This window comes from Geotrypetes seraphini, chromosome 6 (genome assembly GCF_902459505.1).
Source record: "Geotrypetes seraphini chromosome 6, aGeoSer1.1, whole genome shotgun sequence".
Classification (NCBI taxonomy): domain Eukaryota; kingdom Metazoa; phylum Chordata; class Amphibia; order Gymnophiona; family Dermophiidae; genus Geotrypetes; species Geotrypetes seraphini.
This window is the reverse complement of record NC_047089.1, coordinates 33,648,521-33,673,359: the sequence shown is the minus strand read 5'-3', so window position 1 is coordinate 33,673,359 and position 24,839 is coordinate 33,648,521. Positions and strand designations below refer to the sequence as shown.

At 41.7% G+C, this 24,839-nt stretch overlaps 1 protein-coding gene across 10 annotated transcripts in view; it reads right to left on the bottom strand.

Annotated features, from left to right (window-relative positions):
* YAP1 (Yes1 associated transcriptional regulator) overlaps window positions 1–24,839 on the bottom strand; it is a 245,165-nt gene that overhangs the window by 93,566 nt on the left and 126,760 nt on the right. For 6 of the 10 annotated variants that reach the window (XM_033949240.1, XM_033949231.1, XM_033949230.1 and 3 more), the window contains one exon: window positions 17,670–17,783. The exons of the other annotated variants lie outside the window; for them this stretch is intronic. In XM_033949240.1, coding sequence (XP_033805131.1) covers window positions 17,670–17,783 — 114 coding nt within the window. The remainder of the gene's footprint in view (window positions 1–17,669; window positions 17,784–24,839) is intronic. 10 annotated transcript variants of the gene reach the window in all.

Here is a 24,839-nt window from a genome sequence, read left to right as displayed (position 1 = left end):
ACCAGCGGAGCGATCTCTGCAAGGAAGGAGTCACTGTCACGGGACGGTCGATCGGGTCCCGGTCTTGACGCCATTGAGAGGCCAGGGTCCATTGAGGGATTCTCAGATGGAGGCGGGCGAAGGGTGTGACATGGACGGTGGAGGCCATGTGCCCTAGGAGAGTCATCATCTGTTGAGCTGATACCGAGGTCAGCAGAGAGATCCTTCGACTCAGACTTACTAACGCCTCTAGGCGCGGAGGGGGGAGGAAGGAACGGAGGCGAACCGTATCCAGCGTGGCCCCGATGAACTGTAGGGACTGCGAGGGGCGTAGTTGGGATTTTGGGAAGTTTATTTCGAACCCCAGACTTTGTAGGTAGGTAATAGTCTGTTGGGTCGCTGAGATAACCCCTTCCCTGGACGGGGCTTTGATCAGCCAGTCGTCCAGGTAGGGGAATACCTGGAGGCCCTGGGAACGTAAGGTTGCTGCGACCACCACTAGGCACTTGGTGAAGACCCGAGGTGATGATGCTAGGCCGAAGGGGAGGACTCGGTATTGTAGGTGCCAGTCCCCCACCTGAAAACGCAAGAACTTGCGGTGAGCGGGGTGTACTGGGACATGTGTGTACGCCTCCTTCAGATCGAGGGAGCAGAGCCAGTCGCCCTTGTCGATCAGGGGTTAGAGGGTCGGTAGGGAAAGCATCCGAAATTTTTCCCGTACTAGGAATTTGTTGAGGCGTCTCAAGTCTAGTATTGGGCGTAGGTCTCCCGTTTTTTTCGGTACCAGGAAGTAACGGGAGTAGAAGCCCTTCCCCCGTTGGTCGGGGGGAACCTCCTCCACTGCCCTGAGGCGAAGCAGGTCTCGAGCCTCGGATAGGAGCAGGGGTAGCTGTGTCCGGTTGGGTGGGCAATTCCTTGGGGGGTTGTCTGGAGGAATGGCCCGAAAGTTGAGAGAGTATCCTGATGAGATCACGCCAAGGACCCATGCGTCCGACGTGACTTGTTCCCAGCGAGGGTAAAAGGCTTTGAGGCGACCCCCGATGGGAAGGAGGCCTGGGACTAGGGCGGAGTGGGCCCGCCCCCTTCCGCGTATCCCGTCAAAAGGACGGGGATGGTTTGGTAGTCGCAGGCGGTTGGGACTTGGGCATGGCCCGGTGGTGGGCTTGCGGACGCCTGGGTGGAGGCCGCGAGAAGGCAGGAGTGGATTTTTGTGGGTAGCGGCGCGGAGGGGCCCTATACGGCCTGGACGCGGGCGGTTTGGGCTTTTGTCGGACGAGGGAGGCAAACGAGCGTTCGTGTTCGGAGAGGCGTTTTGTAGCCACCTCGATAGTGTCATCGAACAGTTCTTTTCCCACGCAGGGGAGGTTAGCCAACCGGTCCTGTAAGTTGGGGTCCATGTCGACCAGGCATAGCCAAGCTAGTCGGCGCATGGCGATAGCAAAAGCTGCCTCTCTGGAGGAGAGTTCGAAGCCATCGTAGGCCGCGTGGAATAGATGGAGGCGTAGGTTGGAGAGGGATTCCAAAAGTAGGCTAAAGGCTCCTTGGCGGGAGGCCGGTAGGTCAGTCTCAAAGGCTCTCAGTAGTCCAATGAGGTGTTTGAGGTAGGATGTGAAGGTGAAGGTGTAGCTTTGCACCCTAGAGGCCATCATCGCATTTTGATATAGTCTCCTGACGAACTTGTCTAGGGTTCGGCCTTCTCGGCCTGGGGGGACCGCCACTGAGACCTGGGAGGGGTGAGCCTTTTTTAAGGAGGATTCTACTAACAGCGACTGGTGGGAGAGCTGTGGTTGTTCAAATCCCGGAAAGGGTACTGTATGGTACTTGGCCTCCATTTTGGAGGGCACGGCTGTGACCATATAGGGGGTCTCCAGGTTCCTGAAGAGAGCCTGTTGGAGTATCGGGTTAGGCGGTAAGCGAAGGGACTCTCTGGGTAGTGATGGCATATCCAGTTCCGCTAGGTACTCTTTAGAGTATCTGGAGTCGGACTGGAGGTCTAAATTCAAAGCGTGGCCCATGTCCTGGACAAAGCGTGAGAAGGATGGTCCCGTGGGGGGGTCGGTGAACGAGACCTCCGTCGGGTGGAGAAGGAAGGGGAGGCTTCCCTCGAGTAGCGAGGTTCCTGCTCCGATCCAAGCTCCGAGACAGGGGAAGTACTGTGAAAGTGTTCCGGGGTCGTGGATCTCAGACGTCTCGAGGAGCCCCTCGGGGACGATGCCGGGGTTCGGGGTACCGATCGATGTCGAATCGGTGACCTCGACCCGGACTCCCTTGGTGAAAGCCCGAAACCTCGGATCGGAGCCCCGGTCCGAGGGGGAGTTCGGAGGATGCGTGGGTTGGAGAGTGATAACTCTGCCACCTTCAGCGGTCCCGTACGAGGTGTAGGTGAACGGCCTCGTAGAGTGGGGGAACCCCGGGCCTTCTTAGAGGTACGGCGGTTCGAGGTTTCTTTTGGTTTAGCCCGACGTTTTGCCCTGTGGCGGTCTGTGGAGGGAGAGCGCCTCAGGTGCCTCGGCGAGGAGTCGGAGGAGGATGAGATGCGGCGAAGTTTGCGCACTTTTCCCCGAGGTGGCTCGACGCGAGGCTCAGGCTGGTCTGGCACATGCGGGGTCGAGGTCGAGGCAGAGGCCGGTTGTAGATGGGCCATTGCAGCGGACAGCTCCGACGAGATCATTGCTCGGAGTAAGTCCTGGAAGACGGGCACGGACAGCATCGAAGGTATGTCCCCTGCCTCGGTGCACTCCACCGGGGGCGACCTCGTATCAGAGTATTCCCGTGTGGTGGAGGCACGGCCCGAAGGCTTGGAGGGCTTCGTCGGGGCTGTAAGTATGGGACTTCCGCTATGCGTCGCCCGTGTCCCCGAGGTTGGTTTCTTCGCTGGTACAGAACCTGAAGAGGGAAGAGGGGACTTACCCGGAGCCAAGGCTGTCTGTTGTCCCGAGGACTTCGGAGTCGAGTCTCGAGGCGATGCCGAGGTATTCGGGGCCGAGGTCAAGGCCGGGGCCGACCTCGAGGCCGAGGTAGAAGGTTGGTCTGGGGCGAAAAGATCCGCCATGCGGGCTTTCCTTCGACGGAGGGCCCGGTTCTGGAAAGTAGCGCACTGGGGACAGGAGTCGGTTGGATGAGCGGCCCCCAGGCAGAGGATGCACCGGTGATGCGGGTCTGTGATGGAAAGAAGCCGCTCGCACCGGGTGCACTTTTTAAAGCCGATCAAAGGCCGGGACATAGAATCAAAAGTGGCCGCGGCTCGAGTAGCCACGCGGCCACGGGGACCCGGAAGCCTCCGGGTCGGTCAAACGAAGCAGGAATCAAGTTGAAGAAGAAAAAATTTCGCGCACAGCGACTTAAACGATGAAAAACAAGAAAAATCACGGTGCTAGAAGGCAGTTGGGGTAGAGCCTGAAAAAACACGACTTCTAGGCTCAGCGGAAAATTTTGAACTGGAGACCACGAGGGGATGCGACCCCTAGTGGAGCAGGAAGGCACGCATGCGTGGAGCAGCAGAGCAAACTTAAATCTTCAATCAAGTTTGCTTGAAAATGCTTCCGCATCGGGGCTCCGTAGATGACGTCACCCACATGTGAGAATATCATGCCTGCTTGTCCTGGGATAACGAATTATGTTCGTAAACCAAGGTTCCACTGTATATCCTTTTTCGACAGGTACTATTGTTGCTTATAGCACCGTACTACTAATAAGGGAAAAACCCACCATCACTGCCCCTGAGGTTGAAATGTTGCTGGTGTATGAACTTCAAAAGCAGCATTCATTTTAGGAAGCTGATTTCTAGTATTAGTTTTCACTAATTAATGGAATCAAGCTCTTGTTGATAAAAGCATTACCTACAAAAGAGCAGGGAGTATTCAGCAATAAAAGATCTTTTTCTCAGCTTGCACTGTTCAATGGAAGATAAACATCTGATTCATCAAAGTTAAATCTGGAATCATAATACTTAGTATCCAAGATGCCACAAAATAATAAAGTAAATATAAAGCTTAGTAACACAGACTAGCAAAATTTAGTATGGTAGTTTCAAGTTTATTAAAATATTTGATTTGATCGCAAAATCCAAATCCAATGCGATTTACATTTAGGTAAGAAATAAGTTTTTTTAAAAAACAAACAGGATAATTGGAACTATTTTGACAAAACAAAAACATGTGAAAAAGGGAGTAAAAAAGAATAATTAAGGATTAAATACAATTCATAAACAAATAAAAAAGGGTAGGTAATAAAACAAGAGGTTGAGGAGGGTTACCCACTTAATTTTCGCTTACTGACGCTGCTAGTTGACTGTACGGTATCCTAATAAAATTTAGATGATTCAATTAAAAGCATCCTTAAAAAGCCAGCTTTTTAGAAGACTTTTAAACTTATTAAGTAATTTTTCTTCTCTTATATTGATTGGGAGCGAGTTCCAAATCTGAGGGGCTGTAACCGAAAAAAATTGTATCTCTCCTTGAGTAAATGAATTTTAGAGAAGGAACTACTAGTATGCTATTGTGGTAGAAAGAGGTCAGAAAGGAAAGAATACAATTCCATATTTAGCTGGCAAAACAGATAAAAAGTGAACTGCATTGTAGTGTGTACAACTTGAGATTTCAAGGAAAACTCCTTCAAGTTCAACAGCAACTAGCAGCTTGTCTCTATTTGCTGTCTAGATTTGAGAAGCATACAATCTTCCCCCCCCCCTTTCCTTTCTAGCCCCCTTCAGTTACACTTGAGCTCTTTGACTGAAAAGATCTGGAACAGATTAAAAGTCCAGCCGCAAAATAAAAAGTCTTGGCAAGTACTCAAGCCTGTCTGGGTTACACATACACAGTGGGCCCAAAAAGGGAAACTGTATCCAGTAAAATCCTATACTCTTGGCTATTTTGGGCTTCTTTCAACTACTGAATTGTTCCCATCTTCAGGTTTTATGAAAATTTTTAGTAAAGTTTTGTAGGAGCAAGCCTAAGTATCTGTGCAGCTAGACAAATCTATTAAGCATTCCAACACACAGTCTTGGCTAAATTTCTTTTCCAACTGTTCCTTTGATTTTTTTTATTCCTGCTTTGCTAAAAACAGAAAGCATTTCTTGTAAGAGGGTACATAGAGATTGTAAATGTCTTAAGACCGCTTTTTTCTATAGCACATTTGTCTACATTTTATAACATTTTCCTTGCATGAAAACTTTTGATCTTGCTGTTTGCCTAGTGTAAGCTGCATGAACAAACATGGAAAACATACACAATGAGCAGATAAAGCCAATATGTATATCTGCTAAAGATGGCATCCTCCATGAATTCAACTTCACTTGTTCAAAGAGCCTAACCATTCCTGTATCCCTGATAGCAAATAAACTATCTGTTCAACACCTTTTTCCTCTACAGCTAACATATAGAATCTTTCTAAATGGAGCAAAAAGTGCCCAAACCATGTTTGTAATGGCAAACTAAGAAAAACACCTTGTACTCAAAAAAAAAAAAAAATATATATATATATATATTTCCATTTTGAATGCTCTGGTACCTATAGGGTTAATGCTTCTCTGCCAAAAGAGGCCCACAGTTGTTGTTAGGTCAACCTTGTAAAGCTTCAAAAGCTTTATATCCTCACTGCCTAACTTAGTCACTGATCTGCATGCTGTTTTCACTTAACTGCACAGTCTCAGACTAAAGTTTTTAAACCACAATGCTCTGCTCTTTTTAATACTAGTTTTTCCATAGGTCTGGAAAAATACCTCACAAATCCAGCTGAAGAAGCTAGAAACAAGAGCTACTACTATAGAAGAAAACACACACACACAAAACAAAATAGGCCAATGTGAAAACCTGAAGAAAAAGAGCTCAAAGAAAAAATAGATGACATAATTCTAAAACAAAGTCCATCTGTTAAAGTTGTATAATGCTTTATATTAAAATGTACTAATAATCTGAAACTTTAAATTTTTTATGAGCTGCCAAAAAGTAAAACTCATATTTCATTATGCAGGTTTGCTTGCAATAAACAGTTAAAAACTACCAAAAAAAAAAAGTCTATTGAGTTTTATGGATGTACCTAATATTACAAAATCTGTCTTAATGCTGGTGATGCAGAAAAGCAAACCTTCACACAACAGTAAACAGACAGCAAGAAAGTAATCGTATGGAAGTCAAAAGTGTTGCTATTAAGCAAAGATAAAGAAACAAAAGCATAAAGATCGTGAAAAGTAAAAAGATCACGGGGACATCAGAAATCCAAACAAAACAGAATTAAAACCAAAACAAAACCCCAAACACACGTTCAAAAGTCACATTTTGTCACTTTCACTGAAACAGTTCAAAAAAGAAAAATTAAGCACATTGAGATAGCACTATGGGGCCCTTTTACTTGATGCACTGAAAATGGCTTACCACTGGACACACTAGCCCACCTAGCATGCGCTAAGAGCCTTGAAGGAGCGGGGCCTGAGCCACGCGGCCGACCCGGTCAAATTTCCAGAAGAAATTTTTTTTTTTTTTTTTTTGAAAAATAACAAACGACAAAATAAAACACACGATTAAGAGAAAAATAACTCAAAACCGAAGCACTAGAAGGCAAGAACACGGGTTCACTCAGCGCAGAGAGTTGAAGCAAACTTCTCAGCTCCGCGGAAAGAAAAGAACTGAGGAGACACGCCCGGAGCATCGGGCGGGAAGGCACTCGCGCATGCGCGGTGCAGGCATCTCGAAACTTCTGAAGTTTCTTCAAGCAAGTATGCTTGTGAGACGTCCGCATCGGGGCTCTGTCGGATGACATCACCCACTAGTGAGAATACCTGCCTGCTTGTCCTGGGATAAAATGGCTTACCACTGGACACACTAGTCCACCTATCATGCGCTAAGAGCCTGATTCTATATATAGCTCCAAAAAAATGATGCCAACCAGAACGGCACTTAGCGCCAGTGCACATCATAACTTTTAGGTGTACACGTGCACATTGGGCATATTCTATAACAGTGTGCCTAACTTTTAGGACTCCCACGGTCCACCCATGCTCCTCCCTTGACCATGCTTCCTTTTCAGATTCATGCACTAGAACTGGTATGAACCTTTTATAGAACTACGCTTTCCAAGACGTGCATAATTAGTTACTAATTAGCATCAATTATGAAGTATTTTGATTAGGTTTGTTAAACACACACAGTGCAAAGCGCCACATACAAAATTTGGGTAAGTAGATAAGTACATGAGAATAATCATAGTGGGTCAGACCAGTGGGGTGACGGGACTAAATCGCGCGAGACAACGGCGTGCCGAAGAAAAGCACTATTTTAAAGGGCTCCGACAGGGGGTGTGGGGGGGAACCCCCCCACTTTACTTAACAGACATTGCGCTGGCATTGTGGGGGGCTTGGGGGGTTGTAATCCCCCCACATTATACTTAAAACTGAACTTTTTCCCTAAAAAACAGGCAAAAAGTTTGGTTTCAAGTATAATGAGGGGGGTTACAACCCCCCAAACCCCCCCACAACGCCAGCGCGATGTCTGTTAAGTAAAATAGGGGGGGTTCCCCACCAACACCCCCTGTCGGAACCCTTTAAAATAGTGCTTTTCTTCGGCGCGCCGTTAACCTTGCGCTCAGTTGTCTGTGCTCAGATTTTGTCTATGAACCGTCCAATGGTCCATCTAGCCTAGTGTCCTGTTTCCAAAGTGGTCAATCCAGGTCACAAGTACCATGAGGGCATTTATTGCCTCCTACATGGGAGATGGCACATTAATATTTTTGCCAGTCTCACATGCTAAAGGGAAAAAGTTAGTACAGGACTAGTAAAAATAAAAATCCTTATTTTACAGCATAAGTATAAAATAGGCCAAGGCCATTTTTACTTTAGTTTACTTAGTAAAGGGATTCCTATGTAATTTAGGAGGAGGTGAGGAGTGGCCTAATGGTAAAGCTGCTGCCTTTCCACCAGAGGTTGTGGGATCAAATCTCAGTGTTGCTCCTTGTGACCCTGGGCAAATCACCTAATCCTCCATTGCTCCAGGTACAAGTAAATACCTGTATATATGTAAACTGTTTTGAATTTGTAACCACAAAAATGCAGTATACAAATCCCATTCCCTTTCCCTATGCTATTATACCGGTAGTTCCTTAACTGGTTTTGAAATATCAAAACTATGCATTTTTGGATAAATGCTTTGGGAAAAATCATTGGTGGATGACATGTAATAAGACTAAAATTAATCCTGAAAAGACAAAACTGTGGGTGGGTTTGCAGGACCATGCTGCTCCCACAGGTGGGCCTGTTACCAATTTGAGCTATCATTTTTCTCTAACATCAAAATACTGGATGTGTGACTCCTCGTACTATGGAGCATCATGTTAGTAGTTAGCAGGGGCTTACAATTTTACAACCAATTCCTCAGATTAGTACTTATTGTTCTCAGAAACATTTGCAAAAGGTAGTCTAGGCAATCATAACTCCTCATCTGGTTTACTGCTTCATCATTCTGTTAATCAATGACCCCAATTATAGCACATTGGTATTTAAAAAAACTCAAAAAAAATATATCGCTATAAAGGAAAGCAGGATAGGGGCAAAAATTTCCTATCGATACACTATTAGGTGCACAAAACATCACAGGAACAATTGAATATAATTTAAATAGTGAATGCAGGATCCTCAGAGTGAGGTGATAAGCTTTATGAGTCAGATCAACAACCCGTCCAGAGGCTTATATGTAAAAGCTGAAATGCTATGATTTCAGCCACACACCATCATGTGCATTCTACAGTGTGATAACTCTGTGATATAACCAATCAAAAATAATATTTTATTAATATCAATATAGCCTGAAGGAAATCTTTGCCCCCACCTGTAACCCTGACGGAAGGACAAACGGCAGCTGTCTCAAAAAGAAAAATCAAACAAATCCATTAAGTGCCACTGGACAAAGTACTTAGCGAGTAAGCTGTAAAATCCAGGGATAGTCATCATTCCAATAAAGGATTGTCCCGAGTTTTCAAACGTAGTTTCAAAGCCCAGTACCTCTTCTCTGTAACCTGGCGGTCAGTGGCAGCATTTCCAGCGTGTTATCAGGTGTTGGCTGAAATTCAGCAGTCCCTGATGGAGCATTGTGCCTCAACACTGAGCCCGGTTGGACTTGTCTAGCAACTTTGAAACTACTGTTTGAAAACTCGGGACAATTCTTTATTGGAGTGACGACTATTCCTGGATTTTACAGCTTACTCTCTAAGTACTTTGTCCAGTGGTACTTAATGGATTTATTTGATATTTCTTTTTGAAACAGCTGCCGATTGTCCTTCTGTCAGGTTTACAGGTGGGGGCAAAAATTTTCTTCAGGCTATATTAATAAAATATTATTTTTGATTGGTTATATCACAGTTATCACACTCTATGTAGAGCACACAAGCAGGGATCCCATAATGGTGTGTAGTTGAAATCATTGCGTTTCAGCCTTTATGTTTAAGCCTCTGGGTGGGTTGTTGATCCAACCCATAAAGCTTATCACCTCACACTGAGAGCCCTGCAGTCACTAAATTATATTCAACTAGTTTTTAAGCCCGTTAGATTAATGGGTGCTAGATGACCACCTCTCCTGCTTTTGAACCTGGGAAGGGGCAGAGGCAGAGCCGGGGCGGGAGGGAGTGACGGTGGGAGAGCAATTTCAAAGCCTCGGAAGCGGCGGCTCCTTGACCAATCCGTGCTTACAACGTCCCCACACTCGCGGTCTGGCTGGCTCCCCCACCAAAGCCCTTCGCAGTGGCAGCCCCTCCCGCATCCGTCCACACGTCCCAAGCTTCGGTATATTCAATTGTTCCTTTGATGTTTAGTGCACCTAACAGTGTTATCGATAGGAAATTTTTGCCCCTATCCTGCTTTCCCTTATAGCGATATATTTTTTGAGTCATCATTCTGTTAGGCTTGCCAGCCAGATTGTTGTCAAGATTATAGATTTTGCAGAATACTGCAGCTTAATTTGTTTGTGTCAAGATGGAATAGCATATCTCCTTTACAGAAACTGCATTGATTGCCTATCAAGGCAATCTTAACGCTTAAACTACTTATATATTTTCAAAATTCTGCACAGCTTAGCACCAGCCTAAATGAAGGACTTTTTAAAGGTTTTACATCTTCCTTTGTAATTTGAGATATATGGGCAAATTCAGATGGTATACATTTGCCTAAGTAATTTTGTTTGAAAGATTCATTGAAGAAATCACTAACAAGGAGGGCCCATAATTACCGTATATATTAGACTATAAACCGGGATTTTTGGGCCAAAAAATTGGCCCAAAAATGGGGGTCATGGTTTATATTCGGGTCATCCCCCAGTGACCACCCGAAACCTTCCTGGACTTCCTGCAGGCCTGCCTTAGGCAGAACAGGAGGGAAACCTCCCGTCTCCTGCCCTGGCCAACACTAATAATTACCACCCTCCCTCACATACCTGTTCCCTGGTGGTCCAGTGTATATCCCGTGCTGAAATCCTTTGTAAAGGTAGTAGCCAGCGGCGAACCCAGACCGGCACGCAAGAGCGAGCTTTTCGTGCTTCCGGCCAGTCCTGCACCGCTCCTTGATAGACTACCATGAATGCCGCGAGAACTTGCTGCAGCCTATCAAGGAGCGGTGCAGGGCTGGCCGGGAGCTGGCTACTACCTTTACAATCTAAAGGATTTCAGTGCGGGATACATGCTGGACCACCAGGGAACAGGTACGCGAGGGAGGGAGGGTGGTAATTATTAGTGTCGGCTGGGCAGGAGACGGGAGGGATCCCTCCTGTCCCAGTCTACAACTAGGTGGTTTAAGTTAAGAGGAAGGGTTAATCTGCTGGCTGGGTTAGAGGGCAGAGGGGAGTACGGGACAATCAAGCCATTGTGACATCACTGATGAGGTTGGCTCTTTTTAAGGGGGAAAAGGGTACAGGGAAGGAAGGTAGGACAGTGTTTAAAGCCTGGCAGGGAAGGGGGCTTGGTTCATAGCCTGGTAGAGAATGGGACTGAGTGCAGGGCAGGGAGGGAAGGGGGCTGGGTGCAGAACTTGTCAGGGAGGGGGACTGCGCGCAGAACCTGGCAGGGTAGGACACTTGACTATTAAGCCACCCAACATATTCGAGTCAACCATTTTTCCTCCTTTTTGGGGGGAAAAATGGGGGTCTTGACTTCCAAGCTAACCGACAACAATCCTGGCTGGGAAACTGCATAAATAAAACCAGACAGACCTACAATGCATTCCGAAAATATATCAAAACCACTCTGTTTGACAAATTCATCACCTAAACAGACCAATCCGCGCTCACTACTCTTTTTCCCCCCTACAAACCCGAAGCAATCTTCAGGCAATTCCTACCCCTCTCACTTTCCCTCCCCCTTTCAACCCCTCTTATATTTCCCTCCCCTACAACCCTTTTCTTCTGTAACATTCACCTCATGCATTTGTAATTCGCTGAATGTCCAGCCTTCTTTCGATGTGAACCACCTAGAAGTCAACTGACTATGGCGATATACAAAAATAAAGTTATTGTTATTATATTCGGATTGACATATTTGAGTATATACAGTACTGGAATTCCCTACCATTGTCTTTACAGTCTTACGAATAATCTTACTGGATCAGACCAAAGGTCCATCTAGCCCAGTATCCCGTCTTCATGGACGCCAGTCTAGGTCAAAGTACTTGACAAAAACCCAAATAGTAGAAACATTCCAGGGCAAGAAGTGTTTTAGATGTGATTTGAAGATATTTCAAAAGTATTTTAACTGAGGGTTTGTTCTATTTACTATTTCATTTTGTTATGGCTTATTTTGCGTAAGTGATATTTTCACTTTTTTGTACATTTGAGAATTTTTTTTAGTCTTTTTGGAATCTGCCTTAAGCTCCTGATTGATAAAGCTGAATATAAATATTGAAATTAGTGACCATCAGAGGTAATTAGATAGATAGATAGATAGAGATTGATATATATATCTGACAATTAAGTTCATGAACTTGCCACCATATGCTTACGTTGGTAGCACTGTACAAACAGCTCAGTAAGGTTTCATAACATTGGTATATCAGTGTCTCACAGCTGTGAGAAGTGTCGATGTGTGGTAGTGTCTTGTTGAGTGATGTTCATTATTGTTGCATGTTTTTGTGTGCCGTTGTAAGAATATTGGAGCTTGAATTAGAGCAATGAATAAAACATTAAATTTCTTCTTAAACTTGGCAAGAGTGGAAGTGAAATCAGGGACAAGTTTATGGGGATAATGCCATGAAAAAAAACGGCAGTGTACAAATGGATTAAATGTTTTTCTGAGGGGAGAGAAAGCGTCACTGATGGAGAAGCCAATAACAAACAGAACTGAAAAAAATCATTGCAAAAATTTGTCGAATTGTGCATCTAAATCATCAACTGACTGCGAGAAGCACAGCAGACCAAGTAAACATCAATAGAGAAAGTTAAGAAAATCTTAACTGAAAATCTGGATCACGATAATGCACCAGATTACACAGCAGTCTCTGAGGGAGTTTTTAGCCAGTAAACAAATGTATTGGAACACCCTCCCTACTCATCTGATCTGGCCCCCAGTGACTTTTTTCTTTACCCGAAAATAAAGGAAATATTGAAAGGAAAACATTTTGATGACATTCAGGACATCAAGGATAATACGATGACAGCTCTGATGGGCATTCCAGAGAAAGAGTTCCAAAATTGCTTTGAAGGGTGTACTAGGTACTGGTGTTGGTGCATAGCTTCCCAAGGAGAATACTTCGAAGGTGAGTTCATGAACTTAATTGCGAAGAGTGAGAGTATGTGTGTGTACATATGTAAGATGTTTCAGACAGCCTTACTTTGAGTTTCATGGTTATGCTGATAACTACCTGTGCTTTAGACTGTTAGCAGTCCTGCCCACAGTGTTTAAAAGTTGCCCAACAAACATAGGTTTTCTATACTATCCGATTTTAAAACTAGAACAGCTGCGGTAGAAAAGATAGCACTATGGGATATTTACATAATGATACATTGAACCTGCCTTAAGAGCAAGTTTCAAGTTTCAAGTTCAAGTTTATTCAATATTTGATTTATCGCCTATCATAATTACTAAGCGATTTACATATACAGAAAAATACAGGATAAAACCATAACAATAATATAAATAAAAATATAAAAATCATTAAAATACTAGACAAATTACTACAGGAAACACTAGGATAGAGGGGAAAGAAATACAATTTATAATAGGAAAGGAGAGAACATTGAGGGTAAATTACAAAAGGATGGGGAAAAACGAAATAAATTTGTAAAAGAAATCTTCAAGTGACTGGAATAAATGGAAGTAATAAAGAGCAATTAGCATTTCAATTAAGTATTGAAAGCGTCTTTAAAAAGAAAGCTCTTAAGTTGGCTTTTGAATTTTTCAAGATTTTTCTCTACCCTTAAATATAGTGGGAGAGAATTCCATGTTTGTGGTGCAGTAACGGTGAAGATATATTGTCTTCGAGTATTTATGAATTTTAGAGAAGGAATAACCAATAACAGTTGTTCATTAGATTGTAAAGTTTTTTGAGAAGAGTAAGGAATTAAGTCTTTATAAATAAATGATGGAGTTTTATATAACAATGATTTAAAGGTGAGTAAAGCTAATTTATACAATATTCGGTGCGCAACTGGGAGCCAATGAGCTTTTTGCAGTAGAGGGGTGACATGATCAAACTTTTTGGCCCCCATAATTAATTTAATAGATGTATTTTGTATAATCTGTAATCTTCTGATTTCTTTTTGGGCCATTCCTTTAAATAAAGCATTACAGTAGTCGATTTTTGAGATGATCAATGAATGGATTAGTATGTTTAAAGATTTGGAACAGAGGACCTAAATTAGCACATACGGTTAACAGTAATTGAAGAGGAGGTTAAGCAATTCAGCAATATCACACTGGATTAGAAAAGCAAGAGAGGTTTGAGAAGTCTTTGGAGTTAATTTTCTAGCAGATGCCACATGCTAATTCATCAGCTCTGACAAGCTCCTCTTTCTTGTAGTTGCATTTTTACTATCGCATAATCTATTACTTTGTTCTCCATACCGTTCCAAATGCTCTGCTGACCTTTACCAGCAGCCTCTATTTTAAGGGTTGCTTCTGAGCCTGGAAAATTTTTGCACCTCTATTATGATTTTCAATTCACTTGCTCGTTTCTCTTGTTTCTTCTCAAGCTCCTTTCTTTGCCTCTATTGTTTTCACCATTCTGGTTTTTAACGAAATATGACCTTGGATCATTACTTCCATTTTCCTAATGTATACTTAGTTATTGTGGCAGTGCAGTCAATAGGTTCTCAGTGAGGTGTATGGCCAACCCTGGAGGCAGAATAAAAACGCCCTATAAACCAAATGGAGATATAATTAGTGATAAGGGGATATCCTCTGTGTGAAGGATTAGCAAGGGGAGGAGAACCTCCAGCGCTTAATACAACAAAGTAGCGGCGGTAAGCCACCACCGCCTCTCCTCCAGCCAGCTTGGACTGATTCTCCTTCATGACTCTGAGGTCTTCAGCTCTTCTCATTGAATGGGTTCCTGATGAAGGGACTTTTTGCTTCCAAAACCAGGCTTGGTAGAACCCAGCCCAGAGAACAAGGTCTTTTATACAAATTTTTCCTGGACCTGCTGATATTGGAAAGACATATCTTTTCTTAAATTCAAGCTAAGTTTTACTTCTTGTGGAGTTGGCTGGGGGGTTCTTAGAGTGGTGTTTTGGCCTCCCTGTATTGTGTGTTTCACTTTTGATTCACTGTATAATTTTGATTGTATATTTTTGATTATTTAATTTGGTTAAGCACACGGGTGATATCCAGTGATGATGTGCAGGTGGTGGCTTACTGCCGCTACTTTGTTGTATTAAGTGCTGGAGGTTCTCCTCCCCTCGCTAATCCTTCACACTGAGGATATCCCCTTATCACTAATTATATCTCCATTTGGTTTATAGGGCGTTTTTATTCTGCCTCAAGGGTTGGCCAAACACCTCACTGAGAACCTATTGACTGCACTGCCTCTTTGTTTGTATCTTTCAAATTCCTTTTGCAGAATTTTTTGGAGTTTTCAAGTGGTTTACTTAGTTATTGCACCATGTATATATAAAAAGCACAGTATATTTATAATATATTATTTATATATTTAAAATACCAAGCCTAAAGGAGATTGAACTTATTCTAAAAACTCTGAACATCAAGGGTTCCAAAGCTGATCAAATACCACCTCTAATTCTTAAACAATATTTTGACATCTTTGGACCTAAGATTCTCGTACTAGTTACAGAAAGTTTAAACCAACACATAGTGCCATTAGACTGGAAAAAATCATATATTCGACCAATTATGAAAACAAAAAATATTAGTCCAACTGATCTAACTAATTTCAGACCTATTTCAAACATTCCATTTTTGGCAAAGTTAACTGAAAAAATTGTCTTCAACCAAATTTCAGAGTTTATAGAACAAACCAATGTGTTACATCCAAATCAAACAGGTTTTAGACAGCACCATAGTACGGAACACTCTCTTATTGGTATGACAACTTCTATTCAATACTTCTTAGATCATCATCAATCGGTGCTATTAACCTCGCTTGATCTTTCAGCAGCGTTTGATACGATTGATCACCAATTACTCCTTGATAGACTTCATTCTGTAGGGATTACAGATGAAGTTCTAGCTTGGTTTACATCATACTTTAAGGATCGCACATCCACAGTTATTTTCAATGAATCCTCATCCTCACCCTCACATATTACACATGGAGTTCCTCAGGGATCTATTCTCTCACCTTTGCTTTTTAATATTTTTTTGGCTCCACTACTGACACTATGCCAATCCATTGGATTTCATGTTTTTGCCTATGCCGATGATATACAATTATTGCACCCATTAGTTAAGAACAACATAAATGAAATTTCGGCTATTAATGAAAAACTAGAGCAAGTGCATCATTGGCTGGACAAAAACAGACTAGCTCTTAATATTAAAAAAACTAATGTCATGCTTTTTCCCTGGAAGGATAGTTTTTCTCTTATTACTCCTATTTCAATTTCAAACGTCCCTCTACAATTAGTTAAAAATAAAAAAATTTTAGGAGTAATCTTTGATAACAAACTTAACTTTCACGATCATATCAGTAGCATTGTGAAAACTACCTTTTACAGATTGCGGAAAATTCGTTCAATTTCTAAATTTCTCTGTCCTAAAGCACTAAATATACTTATTCATTCTCTGGTGATATCTAAAATCGATTATTGTAATTCCCTATTTAAAGGAATTGCTTTACAAGAAATAAAACGACTACAAATCATTCAGAATGCATCAATTAAATTAATAACGAAATCCAAAAAGTTTGATCATGTAACACCACTCCTTAAAAAGGCTCACTGGCTTCCTGTTATGCACAGAATTACGCATAAATTATGTACAATTATTTTTAAAACTTTATATAATAAGACCCCAGCATTTTTATTTAGATTACTTATCCCTTATTCTGCAAAGAGAACCTTGAGATCTAGCGAACAAAATCTTTTATCTATTCCTTCTCTAAAAATTATCAATACAAGGAGACAAATTATCTTCTCTTGTACGGTACCGCAAACATGGAACGCCCTCCCTATGTTTTTACGGGAGGAGAAAGAGTTTGTAAAATTTAAAAACGAATTAAAAACTTTCCTTTTTAGAGATGCATTTGCAAGTTAATCTTTTATTTTATTGCTTTGCTTATTTTATTCCCCTTAAATGTCTTATTACCCTTTTGTATTTCCCTTTGATGTCTCCTCTTTACTTTACAAATTGTATTTCATCCCTCCTTACCTTGTGTTAAACAATGTTAATTTTTAGTATAATAAGTTTATTTATTAATTGTATGGACTGTTTTGTTACCTAAGCTATGTAGCTTTTTAAATGTTCACCGCTTAGAAACTTTGTCTAAGGCGGTTAATCAAGCCATCTAATAAACTTGAAACTATATTACAAAGTAAAACATTTCAGTGTTTTATGGATGGCCATCACAAGTACAGATTTATAATGAATCAAATTCCACTTCCAAGATCTTAAATTCTGGGATCAAACTGGTGAACAATAGTTTAGTCACTGGAAGCTATCAAGATTACAAAGCCTACTTTTTCCTACATAAATCAGAAAATAAAAGAACATTGGATGTTTAAGCAAAGCTAAATGGATGTGGCACAAAATGTACTTCCCAGAAAACTGCAAGTAATTTAGATGCAGCACCCCGCGGTAAACTTTTTTACTTCAAATTGTACAAACCATAAAAGCAGCTTACCTAATCACAACTACAAATTATCTTGTTTAAGTTTTAAGCAGTGTGATATTTTTCAAGCAACTTTTAAAAATAAGTTATACAAAGGACAAAAAAGGTATATGAAGTTCAATATCTGTTTTAAGTTTTTATAGGAAACTTATTTGGTGAAAATCGTTTGTCACTTAAACTTCTGGGTAACAGAAAGGCTAGTCGCTTCAAATGCCAAGTGTTAATATGATTCCCTTCCTGTGTTGTATATGGAAACATCAATTCTAGACATCCAGATATTAACAATGACTCATAGGTACATAAAATGGAGAGGAATATAAATGATAGCTTCTTTTATGCCTCTATTACATTATAATGGAATATGATTATATAGTATTTGGATATTACATAAGGCAAACAACTAAAACTGATTAGAACCGATACGTTTAAGATAAGCCTTTACCAAAGCGTGGGTCTAATCTTGGGTCTAGCCAAGAAGTGGTCTTGTTCTTATGGTTTATGTAGTAAATCTCTCCATCCTGGGTCATGGCTTGTTCCCATCCATCAGGCAGTGGGCCTGCAATAAAGAAGGAAGGAAATCATGGTAGCCTCTTGTTCACTAGGTGCTGCTACTTTTTTTCAGTATGCTAACACAATAACAAAACAAACCTTACATAAAAGCTAGACTTCAGTCCAACAGTCCACAGGAGAAAAAAGCAACTTGGTCACATAATAATCAGTTTGCTACCACTGCTTTATAAACTTGGTTCTTACAGCTCTTGCCTTTTAATGAAATTTCAAGTTTCCTTTATTCAAGCATAATACAAAGAGCTAAAAATAAGTACACTACATGAGTAATTTTTCATTACTGTTCTATGAGACAGGCCTTGCTATAATAAGATAACTTGTAAACAGTGAAAGGTTACCAGGCTTAGCAGAAAAGGGAAAATATGTAATTGAAAGGAAGGCTCTTGATACCTAAATTTTACATTTTTACATTTTAGCTTGTTAATGTGGCTACAGTTTTTTCTTTTAACTTTTTCCCACTCTTATTTCTGACAGAACGTTAAATGTGGCAAACACTTGGGAAGCATGCCAAAATATTTATACAAGCCCCTTTATTCTCAATAAGGTCTATTTATTAAGTGATTAACATACTAGTAGCTAGCGAATGAGGCCTCTAGTACAGAATGCTTCAAAGATAGATAAAATTGCCATTCTCCTAGTGAGTATTGTGTAGGGATGGGGGGGCGGGGTCAGGGATATTTATTATATATTGCCTTTGACTTTTGCAAGCTGCTTCCGAAGGAGCATTTTCTTTTCAATGAAAGGACATTATTTATTTATTAGAATTTATTAACCACCTTTATGAAGATATTCACCCAAGGCGGTATACAGCAAGTACAATTCAACATAAAACTTACAATTTTGTTAACAGTAATACATATAGCAGTAATAAAAAGACCAAATATAAACAAATACAATGAACAATGTGAACTCAAAATCATCAGATTGAAACTTATTAGGACTACCATAAAACAGTTTCAGAAAAAAATACTTAACAGCACTGGAATTTAAATACGATATAATACAATGTCAGCATAATACAAGCAAAAACACTTACTAAGCACACAAACAACATACATGGCGCTAATAGATTCGACAAAATATGAATATCATAGTAGTATACATTTAGGGCTAGACTGAGTAAGGTCATGGATCGGAATCATGCCCCCAACCGACCACACAGATCACTCTTCACCGATCCTGACACATGCGTAGACCATCTTCTATGCCTGTAGATGATCTGTGCATGCACTGGCTCTCCACAACGAGGTCAAAATGGGAGGGAGGGAGCTGGAACAGAACATGCTACAGGGGGATAGGAAACGCACCAACGAAGGCTGCTGGTTACTCACAAGTTTTCTGCCCCGACTCTCCTGCTCTCTGCTGCCCTTCCCCATAGTACAGCCCCGCTTTAAACCCGTGGGTTAAAACCACAGGCTCACACTGCGGGGAAGGGCAGCAGAGAGCAGGAGAGGTAGGGCAGAAAACTTAACAGAGGCAGTAACAGGAGAAAAAAAAAAAAGTTGGCTGGCTTTTTTTGGCATTTGCTTAAAGGCAGGGCGGCAGAGAGCAGGGTTTTTGCACAAGGCAGAGTCAGGGCGGCAGAGCAGGTTACTGAAGGGCATCTCCACCGCTGCTAAGCAAGGAGGGGAAGAACTGGATTCCAAAGAAGCATCCAACAAGGGAGACAGGCTCTGGGGAGAGGAAGAGAGGCAGGATTTCAGGGCGGCAGAGAGCAGGAAAGGACAGTCGGGGCAGAGAGCAGGGCGGCAGAGAGAGCAGTCGGAAAGGGCTTGAGTGACTGGTCCTCAGCAGTCGCTTATTTTTTGATCGGCCAGCCCAGTTGGTATCCCTATTTTTTTTTATTTTTTTTTTTTAGTGATTCACTTCCTGCCTATATTTGCATCAGATCTGGAGTAAGGTTAGTGAATCGGGTCAGGATCGTTAAGTGATCGCAAAGTGGTCGGGACACGATTGGTGTCCTTAGTGAATCTAGCCCTTAATTTCTGAAAAACATAATTTTTTAGAACATGCCTGAAAACTTGCTGCTTAATGACCATGTAAATTTCAGGGTATTACTTTCATTTTCCTTTGCGATACAGCAGGAATGCAGACTGAAGACAGATAAGACAACTGACCTATCCCTCTTAAGTCAGCTTCTTATAAAGATGCAGCTAATACACTCACTTCACACTTTGCAGGTCTTTGCGTACTCTAAACTGGCAAGCAAATATTAAACAAAACTGCACAAATTTATCTAAAAATACTCACATTGGAATACAAACTAAATCAAGCCACTTCAAAGAAAACAAAACACTCCTACTTCCTAACCCTCCCCATCACCTTCAAAATAAAGTGAAGAATGGCTCAAAATAAGTAAATCATCAGTTCAGAATGAAATACTAGGGAACATTTGGTAGCCTACCTTAGATTTATTTTAAACAGTTAATTTCCATTTGCATTAAGCTAGACAGTGGTTCCCATTAGTGCTGCCCAATTTCCAATTCGAATCGATTTGATAAAAAAAAAATCAGTCCAGCCGATTTGGTGACCAACCCTCTTCCCCGTGCCTTCCTAAAGCAGGAGCGGCAGTGCTGCGGTAAGAGCGGGAGGCCTGGGGGGAAGCCGGAGGACCTGCAGAGAAGGGGGGAACATGCAGGTCTTCCGGAGGAGGGGGACCCTGGTCTAGAAGTACACAGAGCGAGGGAAGGGAGAAGGGGTACTGCTGGACAGGGGGGACATAAAAGGAAGGGAGAAGAGGTGCTGCTGGACTTGGCAGAAAGGGAGGAAAAAGAAAGGTGCTACACACTGGAGGAGAGGATGAGATGGTGCAGGGGGGAGAACATGTTGGGTTGGGGGATGGGAAGGAGGATTGCCACTTGAGGGAAGAGGCAAGGACAGAGAGAGAAAGCATGCAGGAGGCAGGAAGTATTGGACTCATGGAGAGGGTGAGATGGATGGGGGAGGCAGAAAGGAGGGAAGGAGGAATGTTACACTGGGTTAGGAGGGAGAGATGCTGGATGAAAGGGTAGTTGAGAAAAGGAGAGATGGTGGATCTGGGGATGGTGGGGGTCCATCGTTGCAGCTGCATGGATGGAGATGAAAAAAGGGAAGATGCCAGACCTCTGGGGGATGGAAGGGAAATAGAAGGGGAGAACAGAGATGGATGGTTAGCACTGAGAAAGAAGGAGAGCCTGGCAAACGAGTTATCAGAAGACAACCAGAGCCTGGGACCAACAAGATTTGAATAATGACCAGACAACAAGGGGTAGAAAAATAATTTTATTTTCTGTTTTGTGATTACAATATGTCAGATTTGAAATGTGTACCTGCCAGAGCTGGTGTTAGACTGCAAATGTGAGCTAAGATTTAACAGAGAGAGGAAAAGTCTTTTTTGTTTACACCACAGCGCCAGTGTGGGTAAGAGGGCAAAGGGGGTGATGAGGATATAAAATAAACCCACCAGGATGTTTGAAAAAAACACTCACTTGGGCAGGAAAATCGAATCAAAAAATCGATTCAATAAGCAGAATCAAATTGAATTTTTCTTCCCTGAATTGGGTAGCACTAGTTCCCATACTTGTCATGGAGGAACCCCAGCTAGTCAATGAGTTAAAATTTATATACAACAGAAGCAGTGGATGCAATTCTAACTCAAATATTCATTGCAGATATCCCGGAAACCTGACTGGATGATATTCTCCCAGGACAGATTTGGGAACCACTGACCTAGGATTTGTATACATTAAGAATTTCTAATGTGTGTTATTAAAAGCTGATTTCTGAAACAAACTGAAATACCACCCCCTCCCCATAGAAAATCAAGAAAATGAACCACAATTTTATGTTTGCGTATATATTACTTCAGAACATTGACTCAGAAAAATTCAGACGCCTATCAGATATGTATTAGTACTCAAGCTGTTAACTATAATGCATCAGTTCTCTATTCTATTTAGTTCTCTATTCTATTTTCTTTGTTTCCAGAACCTTTCCCTTTTCAGCATCACCACAAGTATCAAGTATTATACTATTTTTAAAATATAGTCCATCACTCAATCTAGGGAGATTAAGGGTCTAAAAATGGCAATTGGGATGATCCAGGATAGACTGTTAGTAACTGGGCACCTGTTTCAAAGGGGATGTGTAAATCCAGGTTGCTCATTAAGTTCTATGGCATATAGTTTTCACAACATCCACCTTTTCCATTTTATATGATAGTTTTACGATTATGAAGAGTTGAGATCTATGTTACCAGCCTCTTATGCATAGAAACACAGAAAATATAGAAACATGATGGCAGATAAAGGCCAAATGGCCCACCCAGTCTGCTCATCCGCAGTAACCATTTTCTCTTTCTCTCTCCGAGAGATACGACGTGACTATCCCAGGCTTTCTACGTTTATTTTTGAAGCATATAGATGCCTCAAAATGCCCAAATGGAAATCCATGTGCTTGAAACATCCAAATCCCAATTTTGAAAAGGCATAACAAATAGCAAGGGCGTGTGCTGTAGGTATGTTTTGGGTGACCATATGGAGGGCCCAAAATCAGCAATAACTAAACTAGAAGTACTACTGCTACTATTAATTATTTCTATAGCGCTACCAGATGCATGCAGTTCTGCACAGTCATAAAAAATAAGAAAACAGTCCCTGCTCGAAAGAGCTTACAATCTAAACAGGCAAGAAAGACAAACAGGATGTCATGGATACAGTTAAGAGGAACATTTAATCAGCAGGCTGGGTTGGAGGGCAGAGGAATAGGGTTAAGGATTGAAACCTACATCAGAAAGGTGGGTTTTCAGTCTGCTTTTAAACAAGGGAAGGGGCTTGATGGACAAACTCGGGTAATTTATTCCAGGCATAGGGGGCAGCTAGATGAAAGGAACAAAGACTGGAATTAGAAGTGGAGGAGAAGGGTAACGCTAAGAGTGACTTAACTGAGGAATGGAGTTCTCTGGGAGGTGTATAAGGAGAGAGAAGCAAAGAGAGATATTGAGGGGCAGCAGAATGAACACACTTGTAGGTCAGCAATAAGATCTTGAATTGTATGCGATGGCAGATAGGAAACCAGTGAAGTGACTTAAGGAGAGGGGTGACATGAGCGTAGTGAGGTCGGTAGATGAGTCATGCAGCAGAGTTTTGCACAGATTGCAAGGGGGAGAGGCGGCACTGTGGGATACCAATTAGGAGTAGAATCTAAGCGTGAAGTTTCAAGAGCTTGGACAAGGGTCCAGGTAGTGTACTCAAGAGAGGAAGGGGCAAATTTTGGTGATATTGAAGACATAGAAGTGACAGGTCTTAGCAGTTTGTTGGATATGCGTAGAAAATGAGAGGTCAGAATCTAAGACCACTCCAAGGTTGCGAGCAGAGGAGACTAGAACAATGACAGTATTATTAACCGAGATGGAGAAAGGAGTAGGAGGAGCAGAAGGTTTAGGAGGAAAGAGGAGCAGCTCAGTCTTGGGCATATTTAGTTTCAGATGACGGCAGGACATCCAGGCAGCAATGTCAGCCAAACAAAAAGAGACTTTCCTGGACTTTAGGTGAAATTTCAGGTGTAGAGAGGTAGATCTGGGAGTCATCAGCATATAGGTGATACTGGAAACCATGGAAAGTTCACTCCTGCCCGCTGCACCTCCACCGACGATCATCAGTACAGGTATGAGCCTGAGTCTAGGACAGGGAGGGCAGCAGGATGCACGGTGGCGGTGGCCTGCAAACATTTTGGAAGGGGTGGTGTATTGGCTCGATATAAAATGGGACTCCCATTTTTGGGCCAATTTTTTGGCCCAAAAATCTCAGTTTATATTTGAGTATATACGGCACATGCCTCCATTGTTAAATGATGCAAAAAAAATGGAGTATTTAATTTGAGACAAGATTTATTTTTTAATTTCCCTGATATCAAGGTAAGATACACTAGAATGTTTAATTCAACATGGGCTTACCAAGCGGCTAAACAATGGAAATTTCTACCAGGTCAAATAAGTCAGCAATGTAATTATAAGAGTTTTAGGAAAGATCTAAAAACCTATCTTTTTAGGGAATATATTCTTAAAAAGTTTTAATTTTAATGCAAAGTTTTATTTGTATTTTTTTGATTGTATTATGTGAACTGCTGTGAACTTCTGTGACGTATTGGCGGTATACAAATAAAGATTGTAATGTATTGTATTACTTTTCATTTAACCTTCATATCAAAATTATTTACAGTATTGCTCAAAAATAAACCCAAGATAATGTTGCCAAAAGGACAATTCAGCTGAGATTTCATCAGCTTGCTTACAACAAAATCAGTAGAACATACAAAGCTTAATTTATGACATTTAAATATTTTTGGATACCTCCCTCTAAAGACTGAGAAGCTGCTGTTCTGCATGAAAGGGCTCAGAACACATTTTCTCAAGTACATGCGAATATAAATGAAGCAATCCATTTGACAATTAAAGTGTGTGCAGCTCATATTTTTAAGGATGCCAAATTAAACACTCGATGGCTTCGGTGGTCATATTAGAAAGTTTGTGTAGCATTTGCTTGTCTAAATGGCACATGATTCAACTGTAAACATTTAGGAGTAGTTCTATAAGGAGTTACCTAGATTTAGGCAGAAAGAATATGTCTAAATTCCTTTATTCTAGTAATTTACAGGTGTACATGTACATTTAAAAATTTACAGGTGTACACGGACGTGTAAAAATGACCATATTTTGGTTATGTGCTATTCCATACACATACAACAATCTTCAATGGAACATACCTTGCAGATAGGCATTCACATAGGCAGATTGTAAAACTGCACGCATAAATTATACAATACTATGATTTACATGTGCTTAGGTGTGAGCATTCAGATCAGCTCTATAGTTGGTGTTAAGTGCTCATATATACAACAGAAGCTCAGAAGCGCATTATAAGTCTGACAATTAAGTTCAAACTCATCCTAGAAAAAGTGCTACATATCTCACTGCTGAATAGTACTACGATCACCTTCGAAGTACTCCCCTTGGGAAAATATGCATCAACACCAGCACCTAATTCACCCTTTAAAGCAATTTTGGAAC